Genomic DNA, 17,321 nt, shown 5'->3' with positions numbered 1-17,321 from the left:
ATGGATTTGTGGCGGTGGAGGAATGAACAGTTGTTTTTCTGTTTTTTTTTACCGTAACTGAAAGAAACTAGAGGAGGAGGCTGCTGCAGCTCTCATATGTGCTGGGGGGGGGGGGGGGGGGGGGGGGAGGGGGAATGAGAGAACCAGCCAGCCTGAAGAGAATGTACCGGTATGTGTGATTTTGAGAGTGTGCATGTGTAACTGTGAGTGAGAACCTGTGTGTAAGTGTATATAAGAGAGACAATGGAACTGACTGGTCAGGGAGATGACTGGAGTGTGTGTGTGTGTGAGAGAGAAAGTGATTATGGGAATGAGAAGCCTGTGCATGTGGAGACAGCTAGCATAGGAGTGAGAAACATGGGTGTGTATGAGATACTGTGTATGTGTATGTATGTATGTATGTATGTGTGTGTGTGTGTGTATGTATGAGAGAGAGAGAGAGAGAGAGAGAGAGAGAGAGAGAGAGAGACTGATCGGAAAGGAAGATGTGATGTACCGGTAATGCCTGAGGGACGAGTTATGCCACTATGTGCCCGTGGATCGTGGATGCCTGGAAGAAGGTATCAGTCTCCAGTGTCATCCGGGCTTTCATGAAGGCTGGAATCATCACTGAAGAGCAAAGACAGACTCGTTACAACTGAACAAGTTGAGAGTTATTGTTGAGAGTTGAATAAAGTTCAGTAAAGTCTGCCCTATGGTCTGAGCTTTGTTTCATTTAATGCGATGCGCCTTATAATCCGGTGCGCCTTATATATGAACCTGGACGCCGTAGCAGGCGCTCATTGGTAATGCGCCTTATAATCCGGTGCGCCTTATAGTCTGAAAAATACGGTATATCAGCTTTCAGAATTTGTTAGAAATCCCCAGCAGGAGTCTAGAGATGGGCTGCTTGGATCTTTATCATTATTAGGAGAGCAATTTGTGTGATATTTTTTCTGGCTGATTTTAGGCTGCATTGGCATTTATCATTCAGTTTATACATTTTCCCTATATATTCCTCAGATGTCTCATATTGTGGAAGTATTTTTTTTTCTGTCAATGGACTGCATTAATATATGCTTTTTTTTTTTTAAAATGTTTTAACATATTTATAAAATTGAGTCTTTAGGCTCAGTCATCTTCAGGTTCAATCTTCACTTTAACCTTCTTTTTCTTCTTCTTCTTCTTTGTCATCTGACAATAGCAGAAAGTGAGAAATGTGAGTGTTACAATGATGAGCCTATAATTACACAGGTAATGAGCTACCACACTGTTCAAACACTGCATGCTGATGAAAATGACCAGATAATCCCATTTCTTATAAGGGATTTCCTGAGATGTTATATAATGGTGAGGCAGAGAAACGGAGAGCAGACCACAAGTAACCTGCAACTTTGTACTCACATGGGATCCTCTATTCTGTAATATTTAAATATGTTACTTTTGCAAGTGATTAATTAACCCATGAGAAGGCCCAGATCCAGAGATTCCAACAATTGCAGAGCAAGTCGTATGTATACTTTTCTTTAAAAAAAAAAAAACAAACTAAAACCCCAAACTATGATAATTTAAAGCCTGGACCAAACCCCCACCCCCCGTGGGTAAGGCTATCCTTAGTGGGGGAAGGCCAATTATAGTTTTGGGGAGCTCCATACTGCCATGCTAGCCTTGGCGCCCCCCTCCCCCCCCCAATAACATTTCCTGTTCCTAGGATGTACAGGTGGGGCAGGAGCTGCAGTGGCCCACACATGTAGACATCTGCATCCCTCTCTCTTCAATATATCCATCGGGGGGTCTGCAGTCCTGGTCCGGAACTAAAAGTGACAGCTTTTGAGAACAAGATGCTCTTGAACCCGATTTGCAAGCATTAGGAATTTTATAAAACTAATTTATGAGGAAGGAGTCCACTGATGTTTGATGAGTGGAGAAACTGTTGATTCTCTCCATTTTATTTTTTTCGATTTTGGCCTAGATCAATAAGTTTAATAGGAAAAAAAAAGTTATTTTTGTCAATGTCTGGCTATTCATAAACTTTCTGGGAAAACATTTTGGTTTTCAGCTTTTACATAGACAAAACTATCCTGAAAAATGTGGTTATTGTAAGTTGAATGGTTCAAAGAGATAATGTGTACAGAGTAAACAGATAAGCAATTTTTTTTTTTTTAAAACATGCTAGAAAAGAGATTTCTCTCAACTTTTCCACAGAGATAAAACACACAAGCAGAGTAAAGTCTGATTTAAAATTAAAAGAGACTATTTGCAGTATTTTAATGCATGTTATGGTGGTATGTTCTCCTCCTAAAGGGACTTTGCCACCCACCATTGGTCTTATCCTCAGCTCACCTCAACTGCTGTGCTAGTAGAAGGCTCTTCCTCTTCTTCCTCCACCTCTATTTTTATTTTCTTCTCCTTTTTCTTCTTCTTTTTAACTGGTTCCTCTTCCGCCTCTTCAGGCGGCTCTTCAGCTGATAAGCAGACAACAGGAGGGGGGGGGGAGGGGGGATAAATAAATACAAATCTGGCCCTGGTGCAACAACGGATTCAACGAGACTCTTGGCCTGGGTGATTGGCTGAAGCTGTAATTAGAGTTGAGAGTCGCACTTTTCTTTAAAGCCAGAACAGTCTAAAACAAGTGATGACTTACTCAGCTAACATTCTGTCACTCTAAAAACGTTTTGCTACCACAAGTTTAAACATATATAAATGTTAAAAAAAAAAGACGACGGCATGGCAAATTTTTATCTGCCTTTTCCCCCCCTTTCCTCTCAAGCAGTGCCAGGAGTGGAAAGGAAAGGGGCAAGTTAAAAAAACACAAAAACAAAAAAAACCCCAATGAACAATTTCTTTTTTTTTTTTTTGCCTGGGCTTCCAACTCAATTAGAACAAACTTCTATTGGACTATGGCACTATTTTTTTTTTCATTTGCTATTTCTTGGGCTTTTTCCCCACCTCTCCCCTTTGCCAATGTAGCGGTTACAGCAACAATCTTTCATGAGGAACTACAAACTGCAGCTCCGCTGAAATCCAGCTAACACGGACCCAGAGTCTGGCCACTAGGTGCCACTGCTGAGCGATGGCTGGGAATCCCTCCCTTCCTCCAGGGATTTTCAACTCTGCCTCCAAAGCCTCCCCAGCCTGGTATCAGAAGCCCGGCCCAGAAATTGAACCCAGGTCTTCTGCATGGCATTGGGCCGGCCTAAAAATGTATTTATATTATTTGAGATATTTTCTCCAAGTAGTTCCTCCTCTCTCTTTTTTCCCAGCTCAGTCAGAACCAGTGATGGGATCCTGACACCATAAGCCTTTATTAGCAACTGCCCGAGGATTTTTTTTTTTAATCATTTTTAATAGAGCTGCCCCCTCTAGTCTGGTTATTGCAGCAACAGCGATGAAGCTGTTGGCCATACAATAGGGCTTCTTCTTGAATCCTGTATCCTGGACTATAAATACAGCCACCAGGTATTACTCTTAATGATGGACCATAGCCCTCTTCCCCTCAGAGGCCCCCTTTGCATGGTAGTGTGCAGCAGTGCCACAGAGCCATCCCAAAATATAGATTTAAAAAAATGTTTAGAAGGGAAATAAACAGCAGGAAGCCCATCCATTTTTGTGCGCGCTCAATTGTAACCCACTATTAACTATTGATGTGTTGTAGGCTATACATTTTTAAAAACAAGCATACATGCAATGGATTTCTATGCCTATATTCAACAGAGACGTTCTCAGGCCCATAATGTAGCCAGTGTTTATAGACTCCTTTTTGGGTTGTATAGAACTAACTAGTGGTAAAGTTTTAAGAAAAAAAAAAAAAAAGCAAAGCTATTTGCCTCTGGGTCTGGTGACTCACAAGGCTTTGCAGGGGTTGATTAAGAAGTAATTTAAACAGAAGAGAAATAATTGTTCAGGTGCCTCTCCAGAGACACACATACCAGTGCATGTGACCAGAGAAGTTTAATTTTTAATTTGCTAGCCATAATATAGACTGCTTTCTTGCTAACATTGTTCTATTTTCTACTATATTTCCTCTGTTGCAGGTTTGACATCTTTCTAGCCAGCGTTTTTAGACTCCTGGCCAGTGGATTGAAATAACTGCTTGTAATTTATAGAACAGAGGGCTGGTATCTGCAGGAGCTGTTTGTTCCCTCCCTCCTTGCCCCACATCCACCCAGCCCTAGGTTTCTTTCTTCCTAAATAGTTCTAAGAATTTGGTTAAGTGAATAATAAGACTAAAGAACCAATCTAATAGCTTGTATAATAGTCACTATTAGAAGAATGATATATATATATGTTTGAAATGTAACTTCTTATTCCTATGCTAACACTATGTTTATCTATCTGTTGCATTGTAAACGATGTGATGTGCAAATGAACATCGGTATAAAAAAGTGATAAATATATATATATAGATAGATAAACATAGTGTTAGCATAGGAATAAGAAGTTACATTTCAAACATTAAAAGAAACATCAAAATTTCAGGGCAGTTAAGTTATAGGGAGCAGAAGAGGCTTAGGGTGAGCAGAGAGCAAACAGTTAAACGCATTATTATATATATAGGATCACAAGATAGGTGCAACAAGAGAAAAACTTTATACAAGGAACTTTTATATGGGGATACTTTACGGGCTTGACTGTTGAGGTGGGAGGGAGTTATGAAAAGGCTTTCAAAAATTTTTTTTTTTTACTTTGTATGTTGGGCTCTAGTCTTAGGTCTTGGGGCAATGAGTTCCATATGGAAGGGCCGGCAAGTGATAGTGCTGGTTCCCTGGTGGAGGTGAAGTGTGTTAGTTTGGGTGAGGGTATGGGCATGGTTCAGTAGTTGGTGGATCTGGTGGCTCTTTTTGGGGTTTGAAAGCGTAGGGAGGCATTTAGCCAATGTATGTTTTGATTATGTAGGGTCTTGTGTATTATTGTTAGACTCAAAGAGAATTCTGAAATGGATCGGGAGCCAGTGAAGGTCTTTTAGAATGGACGTGATGTGTTCATTTCTTCATGTGTTTGTGAGGACTCTGGCGGTGGCATTTTGTAACATTTGGAGGGGTTTGAGGGTTGTAGTTTAGAGTCCTAATAGTATGGAATTGCAGAAATCTTTCTTAAAGAAGATTATTGCCTGAAGGACGATTATTGTCTGAAGGACGCATTTTCCCTAGCTGGCCCCACAATATGGAACTCCTTACCGCCTGAATTATGCATTGAGACCTCTACTCCCTAAATTAAAAAAAAACCTCAAAACTTGGCTGTTCCTACAAGCGTATCCCCTCCCCCCCCCTCCCTGAACAATCGCCAACAACAAGCGAGCAACAAGTCGAGTAGCTGACCTTGTACCCCCCATCTGAATAGGATTAAGAATGCTATAAATATTCGGTACTTTGTAGTTATTTTATTATATATTCTGTAAACTGCAGTTATTTTATGATAGCTCTATTTAGTTATAATTTCTCAATTGTTGCTGCTCTCCAGTCTTAACAATAGTTACTGTTAATATAAATGCATATAATACGCCTATTTTAGTTACTTTGTAAATACGCCTATTTTAGTTACTTTTGTCTTTAACTATTTATTTTCAACTGTTCCTTGTAAGGGCCCTGCCCAAAGTTTTTGTTTGATGTAAACCAATACGATGTGTGAACGGCTATCGGTATAGAAGAGACGTTAAATAAATAAAAAAATAAAATTCTGAAATAATTTTGATGTAGGAGGGTGGGGGGGGTCAATTTTTTTAGTACGTGAAGTTTATAGTAGCAGTCTTTCATAGTTGTGTTTATGAATTTTTAAAAATTTAATTCGCTGTCTAAGATTACGCCTAGGTCACTTACATCTTGCGCGATAGGGTGTTTTGGATGATAGGAGTTGATGTCCGTAAGGGTCTTTTTCATTTTGTTTGTGACATATTAGCAGTTCTGTTTTGGAGGTATTCAGGTATTTTATTCAGTGTAACATCTGTTGTGCTTATGTCACAAGCCTTCCATTTGGAGACTTAAGGGTTGTCTGATTTGTTTTCAGCTGTTTGCAATGAAAAAGCAGGTGATGCATTTGAAAGAGGAATTGTTCAGATTTCCAAAACCTTGCCTAATCTTGATGCAATCAGAATATCTTCTTCAGCTTCCACAGAAGATTCAGAATCCCAAGAATAAATTGTTTACTATGGGATCTGGTAGAACAAGACATGTGACTATAAGACACCCATTCTCCACAACTGGATAGCATCCTGAATACTCGCCCTCACTCCCACAGAGAAGTCAGACATCCAAAATCAATGTTATCTCCATCTGGGAACCAATGACCTCACTATAAACAGTGTCCACAAGCTACAGGAAGATTTTCAAAATCTAGGGAAGATTAGACACATGCCAAAGACTATTGCCTTTTCAGAAGTATTACCTGTTCATGGAAAGGGAAAGGAAGGTTATGTCATATAGATAATTTCAGTGTCTGGCTCAAAACCTGGTGTAAGGAAAATGGTTTTGGATACATTAGAGACTGGGGTCGTGTATGGAGCAATAAAATATTTTTTTGTATTCTTTATGCATTTTCCAATAAATTTTCAAGAAAACAATTTTGAAATAGAAAAGAAAAAGAAGAAAGGAAAATTTCCAAATATAAGCAAAGAAGAAAAATACATTATATTCTTCAATTCCACAATAAGGGATCCAATAACAGATATTTGAAAGAAAGACCCGAAAGGGAACTTAAAGGAAAAAAAGAGCAGTGTAAATACAGTGGGTCTAAAGAATAGTTAGGGTACTCCAGCTTCTAAAAGAGGGACAGGCTGGACTAAATCATTACCCACAGACTGCAAAACCGGTTTATCACTAAGAAAAAAGGCTAATTGAGGAGCATTTTGGAATAGATATGAAAGACCCTTCTATTTAATAAGGCATTTACATGGAAATTTTAAAACAAATAAAGCCCCCATCTGTAAAACTCTAGGTCTCATCACAAGAAATTGTTGCCTCCTCTTCTGTGTTTGCCTGGAAACATCAGGGTACACCCTGATATTGAGAAAAGCTTCAGAGCGGTGCTTAACCTCAAAACTCAATCTCGATCAAGTTTGAGCGCAAAGGCGACCACCATTGTGGCTGTCTGTAGCAGGGCACTGTCTGAGGTTTTCAGCAATTGAGATAAATCCAAATTTGATGTTAAGGAATCAATGCCCTGAGCACTGTCTTGATTTTCTTTCTTCCCAAATGGAGGTAAGTAATATGATTTTGATAATGGAGGTACTGCCGCCTCAGGAACCTTGAGGACTTCCAAGAAATGTTTCCTAGACACATCCTTTGCTGACATAACGTGGAATTTTAGGGAAGTTTATAAAATGAAGATTTTTCCCACGCATTACATTTTCCAAAGTCTCAAGTTTATTCTGAAGCAGTTGGTAAGAACATAAGATGGCGGGCTGCCAAGTACAGGACACCCATGAAGTGTAGGCAGGACTGAGTGTCCACAAGGGTAGCGCTAAGGAATTACATGATAGCAAATATTACTAAAATACTGCATGTATTTTATAAAAGTACATACAACATTTGATCTGAACCCAGGTTTCCTCATTTCATTTCTGCGCTAATTGCTACTCAAACAAAATGATGCAATATTGGGATGAGGATTCCGGGTCTCAATTAGTAAATAATTGGAACCAGAATTTATCTACAGCTTATCAAAAGCAATCACATTCTTCTTTGAAATTGGTTAGGGCTGCGCACAAATCTACATCTTGGTTTACTAAGACATCAATAAATGATAGGAAAATTGTTCACAGTAAAGAAAGAAAATGGAGAAGGGATAAGGATATTAATCTAAAATTAGATTATCAGGAGCATTTGCGCGAGTATAGAAGGAAATTGTTACGGGCAAAAAAAAAAAAAAAAGATTATTTTGCTGATGCCTTGCAGATGGCCATAAATAAGCCTTTAGAACTGTTTAAGATAGTAAAGCATTTGACATCAAAATCCATGAGTGGGATTCAATCAGAACTTTAACCGAATGTGCTGGCTCATTATTTTGATTCCAAAGTATCTTGCTTACGGATTCAAATAAGGAATGATTTGATGGATGGTAGCCAGCAGAGGACAGTGGAGAATTCATTATGGTCTAGTTTTAACTTGTATCAGAGAAAGAAGTGGCATCTGTTTCTTGCCTTAAAGCTACATCTTCAATTTTAGATCCATGTCCTTTTTCTTATGTTAAATTAATGAAAGAACATTCGTTCCAGCTTATAACAAAAAAAGTAAACAAACAAAAGCCTAGAGGAAGGTGTGTTTCCTGAGTCCTTGAAGAGGGAAATTGTGAAGCCAATGAGGAAGGATACAGCAATTTCTGTTTTGGGGTTATCTAATTATCGCCCAAGAATAACCTGCCAACTTTGGCTAAGGTTTTGGAAAAATGTGTTCTTAACCCAACTCAATGACTATCTAAATGATAATGTTCTTGACAAATGTCAATTTGGCTTTTGGACTGCTGCTGATATCCCTTCTTGATACATTACTATGTAGTATTCAACAGGATGGGAGTGGAATCCTGGTACAACTTGATCTAGCATCTGCTTTTGACATGGTTTGTCACAGGTTGGCCATCTCGAGACTAGCGGTTTAGGGTTCTCGGGAAATGTTCTGAGCTGGTTTCATTCATACCTTGAGGATAGGAAACAGCAGATATGGATTGGGGCAAATTGTTCATCATGGTGGAGTTTGGAATCAGATGTACCCAAGGATCTTCTCTTTCAGCGATTTTGTTTAATCTCTATCTTGTTACGCTGGGTCAACTGCTCCATTCTTTGAGGTTAGCGTATTTTTAATATGCTGATGATGTTCAATTATTTATACCCAGTGGTACCCATTGATTTACAAAATTATATGAGACATATTCAGGAATGGTTAAGTAGGAATGGGTTAATTTTAAATATTAAGAAAACTAAGTTTATATGGATAGGGAAGGAAGGTCCCGAAAATGATGTTAAAACTATTAAGTTTGAAGGCTATTAGCTTCCGATTGTGACTGAAATTCGTAGCTTGGGTATTATTTTAGACTCGCAGCTTAATTTTAAATCTGATTGGTCAGATGGCAAAAATGGTGTTTTACAAATTAAAACTTATTCGTCCATTAAAATATTATGTACCTACTGAAATGTTTCAGACTTTCCTTGGTTTTAGGACATTGAGACTATTGCTGCACATTATGGATAGGTTTACCGCAAAAATTACTTAAAGTATTGCAGCTAATATAAAATGCTGCTGCTACAGTTCTGTTGGGATTGTCTCAATATGAACATATTACTCCTGCTTTAAAATCGCTTCTCTGGTTGCCTATGAAGAGTAGAGGAAAGTTTCAGTTGCTGGTGATTATTCACAAAATGTTAAACTCAAATGAGGGGTATTTGCTGAAAAAGAGCTTGAGCTGGTCTAAGCCAGGAAGAAATCTTTGTTCGTCAGGAGTGCATTTATTTAAAGGTTCCAAATTCACATTATTTGAACAGACTAGATCTAGGGCTTTCTCTTTTGTTGCACCTACTATGAGGAACTTGTTGCCAGAGCAGCTGAGAAAAAGAGAACAGCAACAAGGAATTCAGACAACAGATTAAGGCATCACTGTTTAATGAAGCTTTTTGCGACTTGTTAATTTTATTTTATTTTTTTTTAACATTTGTTTTGTATGTTTGTTTTTTTTTAGTTATTAGATATTTTATGTATGTAATGATGTAAACTGCACTGAAAAATATATTTTTGGATTCTGCGGTATATAAGATTTTAAAATAAACAAACAACATTAACACTTGATCAATACAGGGAGTGTATCAGGGCTTAATGGCTACCTGGGCAACCCTGCATGGTACCAAAGGAGACAGATCTCTTAACTGAGGCAATATATGCATGTTTTACTGCCTCAGAAGATCTGTGCATTTGGCAGCTAAAGCACCTGCTGTCTTCTTTCTTCCTGTCCCCACCCCAAAACTGAGCCCTTACTGATAGCACCCATCTGAATGAGACTACTAGGATGCAATGGTTACCAGCAGGCAGCTTATCCTATCACATGGCTGACACTACGGATGAGACGCCCCTGGCTGAGATGCATACCAGATCAGAGGTCGCATCCGTGAGGAAGGATACTGCTGGTTCTAGTGCTTCACCAGGCGTGGCGGCGTTCCTGGTCATGGATAAGCAGGAGCGTGTTACCACGGCACAGCAGGCAGCCATCTGTAGTGACACAGCCGATACATTGAATGACTGTTTAAGGATGGATTCCAGTCCTGGGCATCCTTGAGTGCCACTCCTCCCTCAACTGGAATGATAGTGCGCTTTGTGACCGCGCAGACCATGGTGTCCATTTTTGGAACACTAGTAGATTTTTGGCTGAGGGTTCCAGTGGATATAGGGCTTCCAGGGCCTGCCCCCCTTTGAAACTGGCCTCCAGGGCCTCCCATTCCAAGTTGATCAGCTGTTGTATGGCTTGCAGCAAGGGAAAATGGTGTGAGGCCTGACAGAGCCCTTCTAGGAGAGGGTTCGTCTTTGGTTCCTCTATGGCACTTGTGCCTGGAATGGCGAACTCCTTCAAGCTGAGAGCCACAAGATCTGGTATCTCGTCTTTGGAGAAGAAGTGCCTCATGGTTCAGTAAGATTCCGTTCCTGGAGGTAATCCCCCTTCCTCGGGGGGGGGGGGGGGGGGGGGGGGGTGTCTTGATCCTCGTCTGAGGTATCCGTGTCCCCTATAGTGAGGCTTTTGACCGGAGGGAACACGTCACTGGAAGGCCTGGAGGGCCCTGGGAGGCAAGAGTCCTCTTGTGGCGGATGTGTCTGTGCCAACGGTGGCGGCTGCATGTGGACAAGTGTGTAGACCCTTAAAGAATTCTACCAAGGAGAAGATACCCTGGGTCTAGATTAAAGGCCGCTGCGTTCCCCAGGGACCCCGTTTGGGGGACGGTCGTGCTGGTGATAGAGAGGTCCGGGGGTACTATCGGTGGATCCAGATTCCTGTACTGGCTGGGGAAGGCCTTGGCCAGGTTCTCCCAGGGCCTCCTCGCACTGTAGACAGAGCCGTGGCCTCCTCGTGCTACGCCGCTCTTTATGTGGCAGGCTGGGCAGAGGGCTTGTGCCTTGGTTTTCTTGGCCGGTGGTGCCAAGGTTTTGTGTGCGTAGGTCGTTGAAACCCCGGTATGTGCGTTTAATGTGCGCGCTGGGAGGCTTAGCTATGCGCGCCGGGTGTGCTCAAGATGTGTGTGTGTATGTCGGGATGCGCGCTCACTGCTATGCGCGCGCCACTGTGCGCACAAGTAATTTGTGCGCCCAGCTCGTCCCTGTGCGCAAGGTTCAGTTAGGCGGACAGAGTGGCGAAATAGCAACGGCAACCACACGAGCAAGATGGCAACCACCTCAGAGGGTCTCCACGTGGGAGGACCCTCGTATCTGATTGGGGTCTTGCCTGGCCTGAGCTGATCAACCCGATGGTACAGACACCGGCAGGCAATCTATGCGGCTATCAGAGCCTCGGAGACTTAGAAAATGTTTTCTAATGATGCCAGCATGGCTCTATGCATTGCCTATAGTTAACTGCTTCCTTTGCCTGGCATTAACATGGATTTGCAGTAAACCAGCAATGGCTTTGTGCGCGCTTTTTCCACGATAACCATGTTATTAAATACATGCGCAAGATTAGCACAGGAAAACGCATGCAAAAACCTGCAGCAGGTCTACTGCAGCTTATTACATTGGCCCCAATGACTTTTCTGTCTTCAAAGATTATATTATACTCCCGGAAGAACTCTTAGATCAACAGGTACCTTACAGCTATGCATTCTTACTGCTCATTAGTATAAGTGGGTCCAAACAAGATCATAGGTTTTTCCCGCTGTAGCTGCGATTTATTGGGATAAACTACCAGTAGGACTCCATGAGCAGATAGATTTAAAAATGTTTAGAAAATCAGTGAAAATATTTTTTGAAGAAGCTTAATTGTTAGTTTATTTTTATGTTTCTGTATTTTTTCTTTTTTTTAAAGTAAAGCATTATTGTCATATTTAATATGGTATATTATGAATGTAACTTTGTAATCCACACTGGATACATGTTAGGAAGTTGCAGACTAGAAGAAAGTTTTAAATAAAGAAAGAAGTTTCTATTATATTAACTGCTGCCACTGACCTGGAAGTTCTGTTATCTGGGCTCTCTTTCTCTTTTTCCTTTTCACTTCTGTCTCTTGTGTCTCCATCTCCGCCTCAATCTTGCACTTCTTTGACAGGAAAGGGAGCGTGGAATCTCCAGATGGATCATATGTTCTCACTTCACTGAAATAAAGCAGAGGCACACATAAGAGAGAGAGTAGACATATGATGGACATCAGCCTTCCATAGAGCCAGAGGAAGAACCACAAATGATCCAAGTGGACAGAACAGAGTTAGATGCTCACATGGGCGCAAGAAACAGGCAAGAGTGGAGTAAGGAGAACTAAGCAAGAAACATGTGACAACTTAGCAAAAGGATAGAGCCTGTATCTCAAGCCCTGAATCTTAAAATATCACCTGAAACACTATGGGTGAATGAGTCAAGCTGTTTAAAAAAATGTTCTTCACGGAGATCAGGCCGAACCTGTTTAGTGCTTTTATTACACTGGGAATCCCTGTTCTTATCCAGATACTAAAGGCTTGTGCTGACAGATCCATGAAATTATACAAAGCCCTGGGCTCAGGTTTCCAGTGCTAGCAGACCCTACAAGAAGTTTGAAAAGCAAATCTCAGGGGTGGTGTTTACCCAGCTCCTGGGTACAGACCACAGCAACGTGTTTCCAAGGAATATTCAGCTTCAAGCTCCAGGTGCTTACAATTTACCATTAAAAACTAAAACGATAATTATATATCAGCCAAGCAGATTTTATTTCATTAAACATAAAATGTCAGCTGCTGGAAGATTCCTTGGTCTAAGTGGTCTGCCCATTACCCATTAGTGCCTGCCTACTGTGCTGCCATAGATTCTACTTGACATATTTGGCCTCTTTCCTCCCTCCACCACAGAGGTCCTATGGGCCAAATGTACTAGAAGATTTTTTTCCCCCATTTTGCATCTGTGGGGAAAAATGCTTAGTACTTCTGGCTCTTTGTCTCATGCATGCCTAAATTTTGCCATAGTTTTGGCTCTAAATCTGTTCTGGGTGTCTACCAACCCCTATGGTTTAAAAAAATAAGCAAAAACAAAAAAACCACACACTATGAAAATAGGAATAAGGCAGCTAGAAACAGATCCATTCTAAACACAGCAAGCATCACCTACCTTAGCACCCTGTGTCCCTCTCGTAACAATCTCTCCCACCCCAATTTTTCTTTTTCTCACTCAGGATCCTCCCTAAACTCCTTCTGGAGTCGTAAATGCTTTAAGCAATTCCATCTGTAAAACCTTCAAGCTCACTATTTAGAGGAAAGAAACCCTTCTATCGAAGGTAGAAACTCCACCTCTCAACCTAAGGAGTTGCCTCCTTGCTATGTATTTTGTTCAAATGATAAAAGTTCCCTGTATGCTCCCTATCCATACAGGGTAATGTAATCCACTCCTCAGTGGTTTCCTTTCCAAGGGAAAATTTTCCCTCCCCCACTCCAGCCTAGACACACTGTCAAACTATATGCACCCTTGCATTCTCTTTATTAATCTGATGGCCCCTTTCTGTACCATTTTCGAAATGTGGACAATCCCTTTTTTTTCTAATAGAAATAGGAATAGCTGGTACCATACTCTAGGTTTTGTGCAAAGCACAGATCACTCTCGCTGTGCTTTAAGCCAAGTCTCTAAAACACCCCCACACCCCTGCTGGAGAGAAAGCTACCCACCTCTTGTGTTGATACTTGTCTGCTCTGGCCAAGGCCTTTCCGGTGCCACTTATTCTCTTTAACTACGGAAGAAAAAGATAAACAAATTACTCACAATGAAAACAATTCTGATTACAAGCACCACAGACCTTGGAGAAGTAGCTGCCCTGCTGCAGTTCTGGGCAGGCTAACACAATGAGAAAAGCAGCTACATCTCAAGAGTCAATAGCTATATAGCTGCACATGATATGTGGAGAACTAAAAAAGCACAATATTACTATCACCCACTTACAGTGAGATAAGCAGGCACAGGGAGAATTCATGCCAGAGTTGAACTCGTTCTAACACTTAGTTCACAGCTTCAACCACTAGCTCACACTCCCCTTCATATACAGTACATTTCAACGTATTACTAACGCCCTTCTCACCTCTCCCTTTGGAAGCAGTCTTACAGATCAGGTATCAAAACTGCTAGCCAAGCTTTCTGTCTTAGAATTGGCTGCACAGAGGTTTCTGAAGTATCATCAAAAAGGACACTGGAATCCAGTTTAAATGAAAGGCAATAAGTGAATTAAAATTATTGTAACTGTTTCTTTGTCAGAAAATTTTAAACTGCAACTTGCCCAGTAGCAGGATTGTATGCTGTTATGTGGGAGACCTGGGCTTGATTTCCCAGGCCGTGTCTGCGTTACTTGGTCTGGCTGGGAATGCTGCAGAAGTAAACTCACAGCTCTGTGGGTGGGGAATCTCTGCCATCGCACGACAGTGTCACTGAGGGGCCAGACTTAGGAAAAACATGCACCAGGTGCCGATAGAAGCTGTGACCTGTGGCCATTGGCCGAAAACTGTTGCTGCGATGGCTGGCCTATATGGGGGAGAATGTGGATTTTATAAAAATGAGAACCTCTCCAGGTAGCTGTAAATGGAGGATCGGGCCCTGCTGGAGAAGGTCCCTGTGTGGAAGTAGGCACAGAGGGTTCCCCGCCAGTAGTCTTCGCATGTCTGTGGTAGCATGGTCGTCTTGGCCAGTCCGGGGTGACTAGTGGAACTAGCCCCCTGTGATGCTCTCTTGCGGATAACTCTGTCCAGTAGTGGCCATGGAGGGAAGGCGGACAGAAGGTCTTCCTCTGCCCAGGTCTGGATGAGAGCATAGATTCCCTGGGATTGTGGTTCTCGTCTGATGACTTTAACCCGAACCACTGGTACAACATATCAGAGTGGTTCTTTGTATGAAGGTCCTTCATTTACATATATAAATACTGTGTGCACAGCATGGAAAGGAGTGAATGCACAATATAGGAAGATGGGCTTTTTTTTTTTTTTTTTTTAACAGACTAACTTTGGAAAACCACCACTTATCCCCATTTGTCAGAAAGAACTGGATCTATTCTTTGGGATCCAGCCAGGTACTTGTGACTTGGATTGGCCACTGCTGGGGACAGGATGCTGGGCTTTATGGACCTTTGGTCTGACAAATATGGCAACTTATATTTCCTTTTCTTTTGGAGTCACTTTAACTGCCAAGAGAAAGGAAGCAACACCAATGGGGTTGAGATTGGGAACAATTGCTTTTCACACCATCCCTACATCATGCATACAGTTTCCATCAAATAAACTCAGTTTTTGTGGTCTCAGATGAGGTAGTGACTAAATTGCCCTCATGGTGAAATCAGGCAATCAAAGTTAAATCATCATCACTGACCATATGTTCATAAAAACAAAAAAAGAGCTAGTGAAAGCCTTTAAAGCATGAAATTGGTATCAACCACCTATATGGATACACTATGGCAGGCAAGAAGCCTCAGCCAAACAAAACACAGGAATAAATATAAATTATGTACCAGTATCTTGCAACAAATGTTTTTCCAAAAGTATAATTCATGAATAAAGCATTTTCAGTGTCTTGCAAATCAAACTTAAGCACACCTCAGGTATATTTATAAGTCTCAGAGAAGTACTTAGCTCATATTAGATGGTGACAGACATAATGGCACAGTGGCTAACTCTCCATGCATTGCTGACCCACAACCATGTTGCTTTAACAGAAACTGCCCAACACAGGCAGTGTTTTGGCAAAAATTACCTACATCAGGGGCCACTTCTTTTTAAATGTTCAACTGGGTGTACGGCTCACAACAATTGCTTTATTTACAAAATTGCTTTATTCATGAATTATATACTTTCAGAAAAACATATGTTGCAATATACTGTAACTTATTTGCAAATAAAATTCTTTAAAAAATATCTAAAAAAATATTTTTATCCACTTCCACTACTAGTATATGATATCAATTCCTGTGGTTTACGCTTGTTATTTAGAAACATTTTTTTAATTTAGTTTTCACTTGTGCTCATGCTGATACCTATCATTCCTGCTGGACTTTGCTAAAGGCAGGGCAGCATACTGAGCACTGCATACCATAACTTATCTACAGTGATGCCACAGCGGCCTCTGGTGGTTGATTCCTGAATTGCTGCAGGCTGCCTGAAAGTGGGAATCTGCACAATTAAAAACTATTTACAAGAAAAGATGAGGAAAACAAAAAATAAAAAGCTTTAGCTTTGCTCCTCTGTCTTCAAATATGGCAAATTGCTCACCCCTTTTTCTTCCAAGTGTCGCAGCCTGGCTTCTACCTTTGCTTTATTCTCAACTCCCATCTCTGCATTGGAGTCCTCTCCCAGGGCATCGTAGCGGATAGCCAGAGCAGTCTTGGCTGCAAGTGTTCTGGAGACCTGGAAATGAAAGAAGAAGAAAGTAACATACAGAAGACAGCACACTTCTTGTCTTGCTGCAACACAACTGTCTGGGAAGCAAAGCATTACACCCAATACTGCACATAAATGATATGATGTTCTAGTAATAAAAAAACCCCAAAAAACCACACTATCTTCCTTTTATGTTCTGGATAAACATATCCAGGTATGTGGGGCATTATGTAGTTGGAATTACAACTATGCATGCATCATGCTACTGATCCATCGCACCGCACCCTTGGACACTGATTCAAATGTGGTCCAGGCTGATCATGATCTGAAAACTGCTCAGTGGCTTATGTGACAGATAGCGCAAAGGTTAGCCCGCTCAAAGCTTGCATTCAGACTCACCTTTCCTTTGTTCTTGGCAGTGGTCTGGCCCACTACAGAAGCATGGTAAATCAGACCATACTTGGGAGTATCTTTCCTGGTCTTCAAGGCTCTGAAGAGTGCTCTCTCAGCACCTAAAATCTGCACTGTGGATGCTGGATGTTTTGCCAGATTTAAAAGGGAACCTAAGACAGAGAGGAACGTGGGATTATGAAGCTGGTGCCGGTATTTCAGACAAACGATTCTCTCCTATGCATGACCTCATAGAATACTTCAGTAACATGGTGTTAAACACTACATGACTGAGAAGGCAGTAACTCCAACACAGAGATCCGCTACAAAAGATTATTTTTACAAGAACAGTAACAAACTGCTCCTATACACACAATGTCTCAACAAAAAGGAATTTCCACTACAGTAAAGAAAAGATGTCTTTGTAGCAGGAGTTCTAGTTAGTGGTGTTGTGCGCCACTCAATA

The 17,321-nt window shown here is 41.1% G+C and overlaps 1 protein-coding gene and 1 non-coding gene across 2 annotated transcripts in view; both read right to left on the bottom strand.

The window, feature by feature from the left end:
* Positions 1-1,001: 1,001 nt before the first annotated feature.
* Positions 1,002-17,321, bottom strand: part of NOP58 (NOP58 ribonucleoprotein) — an 87,943-nt gene continuing 71,623 nt past the window's right edge. Inside the window, exons 10-15 of the mRNA XM_029606285.1 lie at positions 16,865-17,028; positions 16,358-16,492; positions 13,781-13,842; positions 12,108-12,250; positions 2,323-2,444; positions 1,002-1,173 (exon numbers count right to left, since the gene is read on the bottom strand). Coding sequence (XP_029462145.1) covers positions 1,111-1,173; positions 2,323-2,444; positions 12,108-12,250; positions 13,781-13,842; positions 16,358-16,492; positions 16,865-17,028 — 689 coding nt within the window. The 3' untranslated portion in view covers positions 1,002-1,110. The remainder of the gene's footprint in view (positions 1,174-2,322; positions 2,445-12,107; positions 12,251-13,780; positions 13,843-16,357; positions 16,493-16,864; positions 17,029-17,321) is intronic.
* Positions 15,386-15,463, bottom strand: LOC115094774. Its single transcript, XR_003857627.1, has one exon. It is a non-coding gene; the product is annotated as a small nucleolar RNA SNORD11 (small nucleolar RNA).

This window comes from Rhinatrema bivittatum, chromosome 6, assembly GCF_901001135.1.
Source record: "Rhinatrema bivittatum chromosome 6, aRhiBiv1.1, whole genome shotgun sequence".
Taxonomy (NCBI): Eukaryota; Metazoa; Chordata; class Amphibia; order Gymnophiona; family Rhinatrematidae; genus Rhinatrema; species Rhinatrema bivittatum.
Note: the sequence above shows the minus strand (reverse complement) of the source record. Positions and strands in the feature narration are given on the sequence as shown.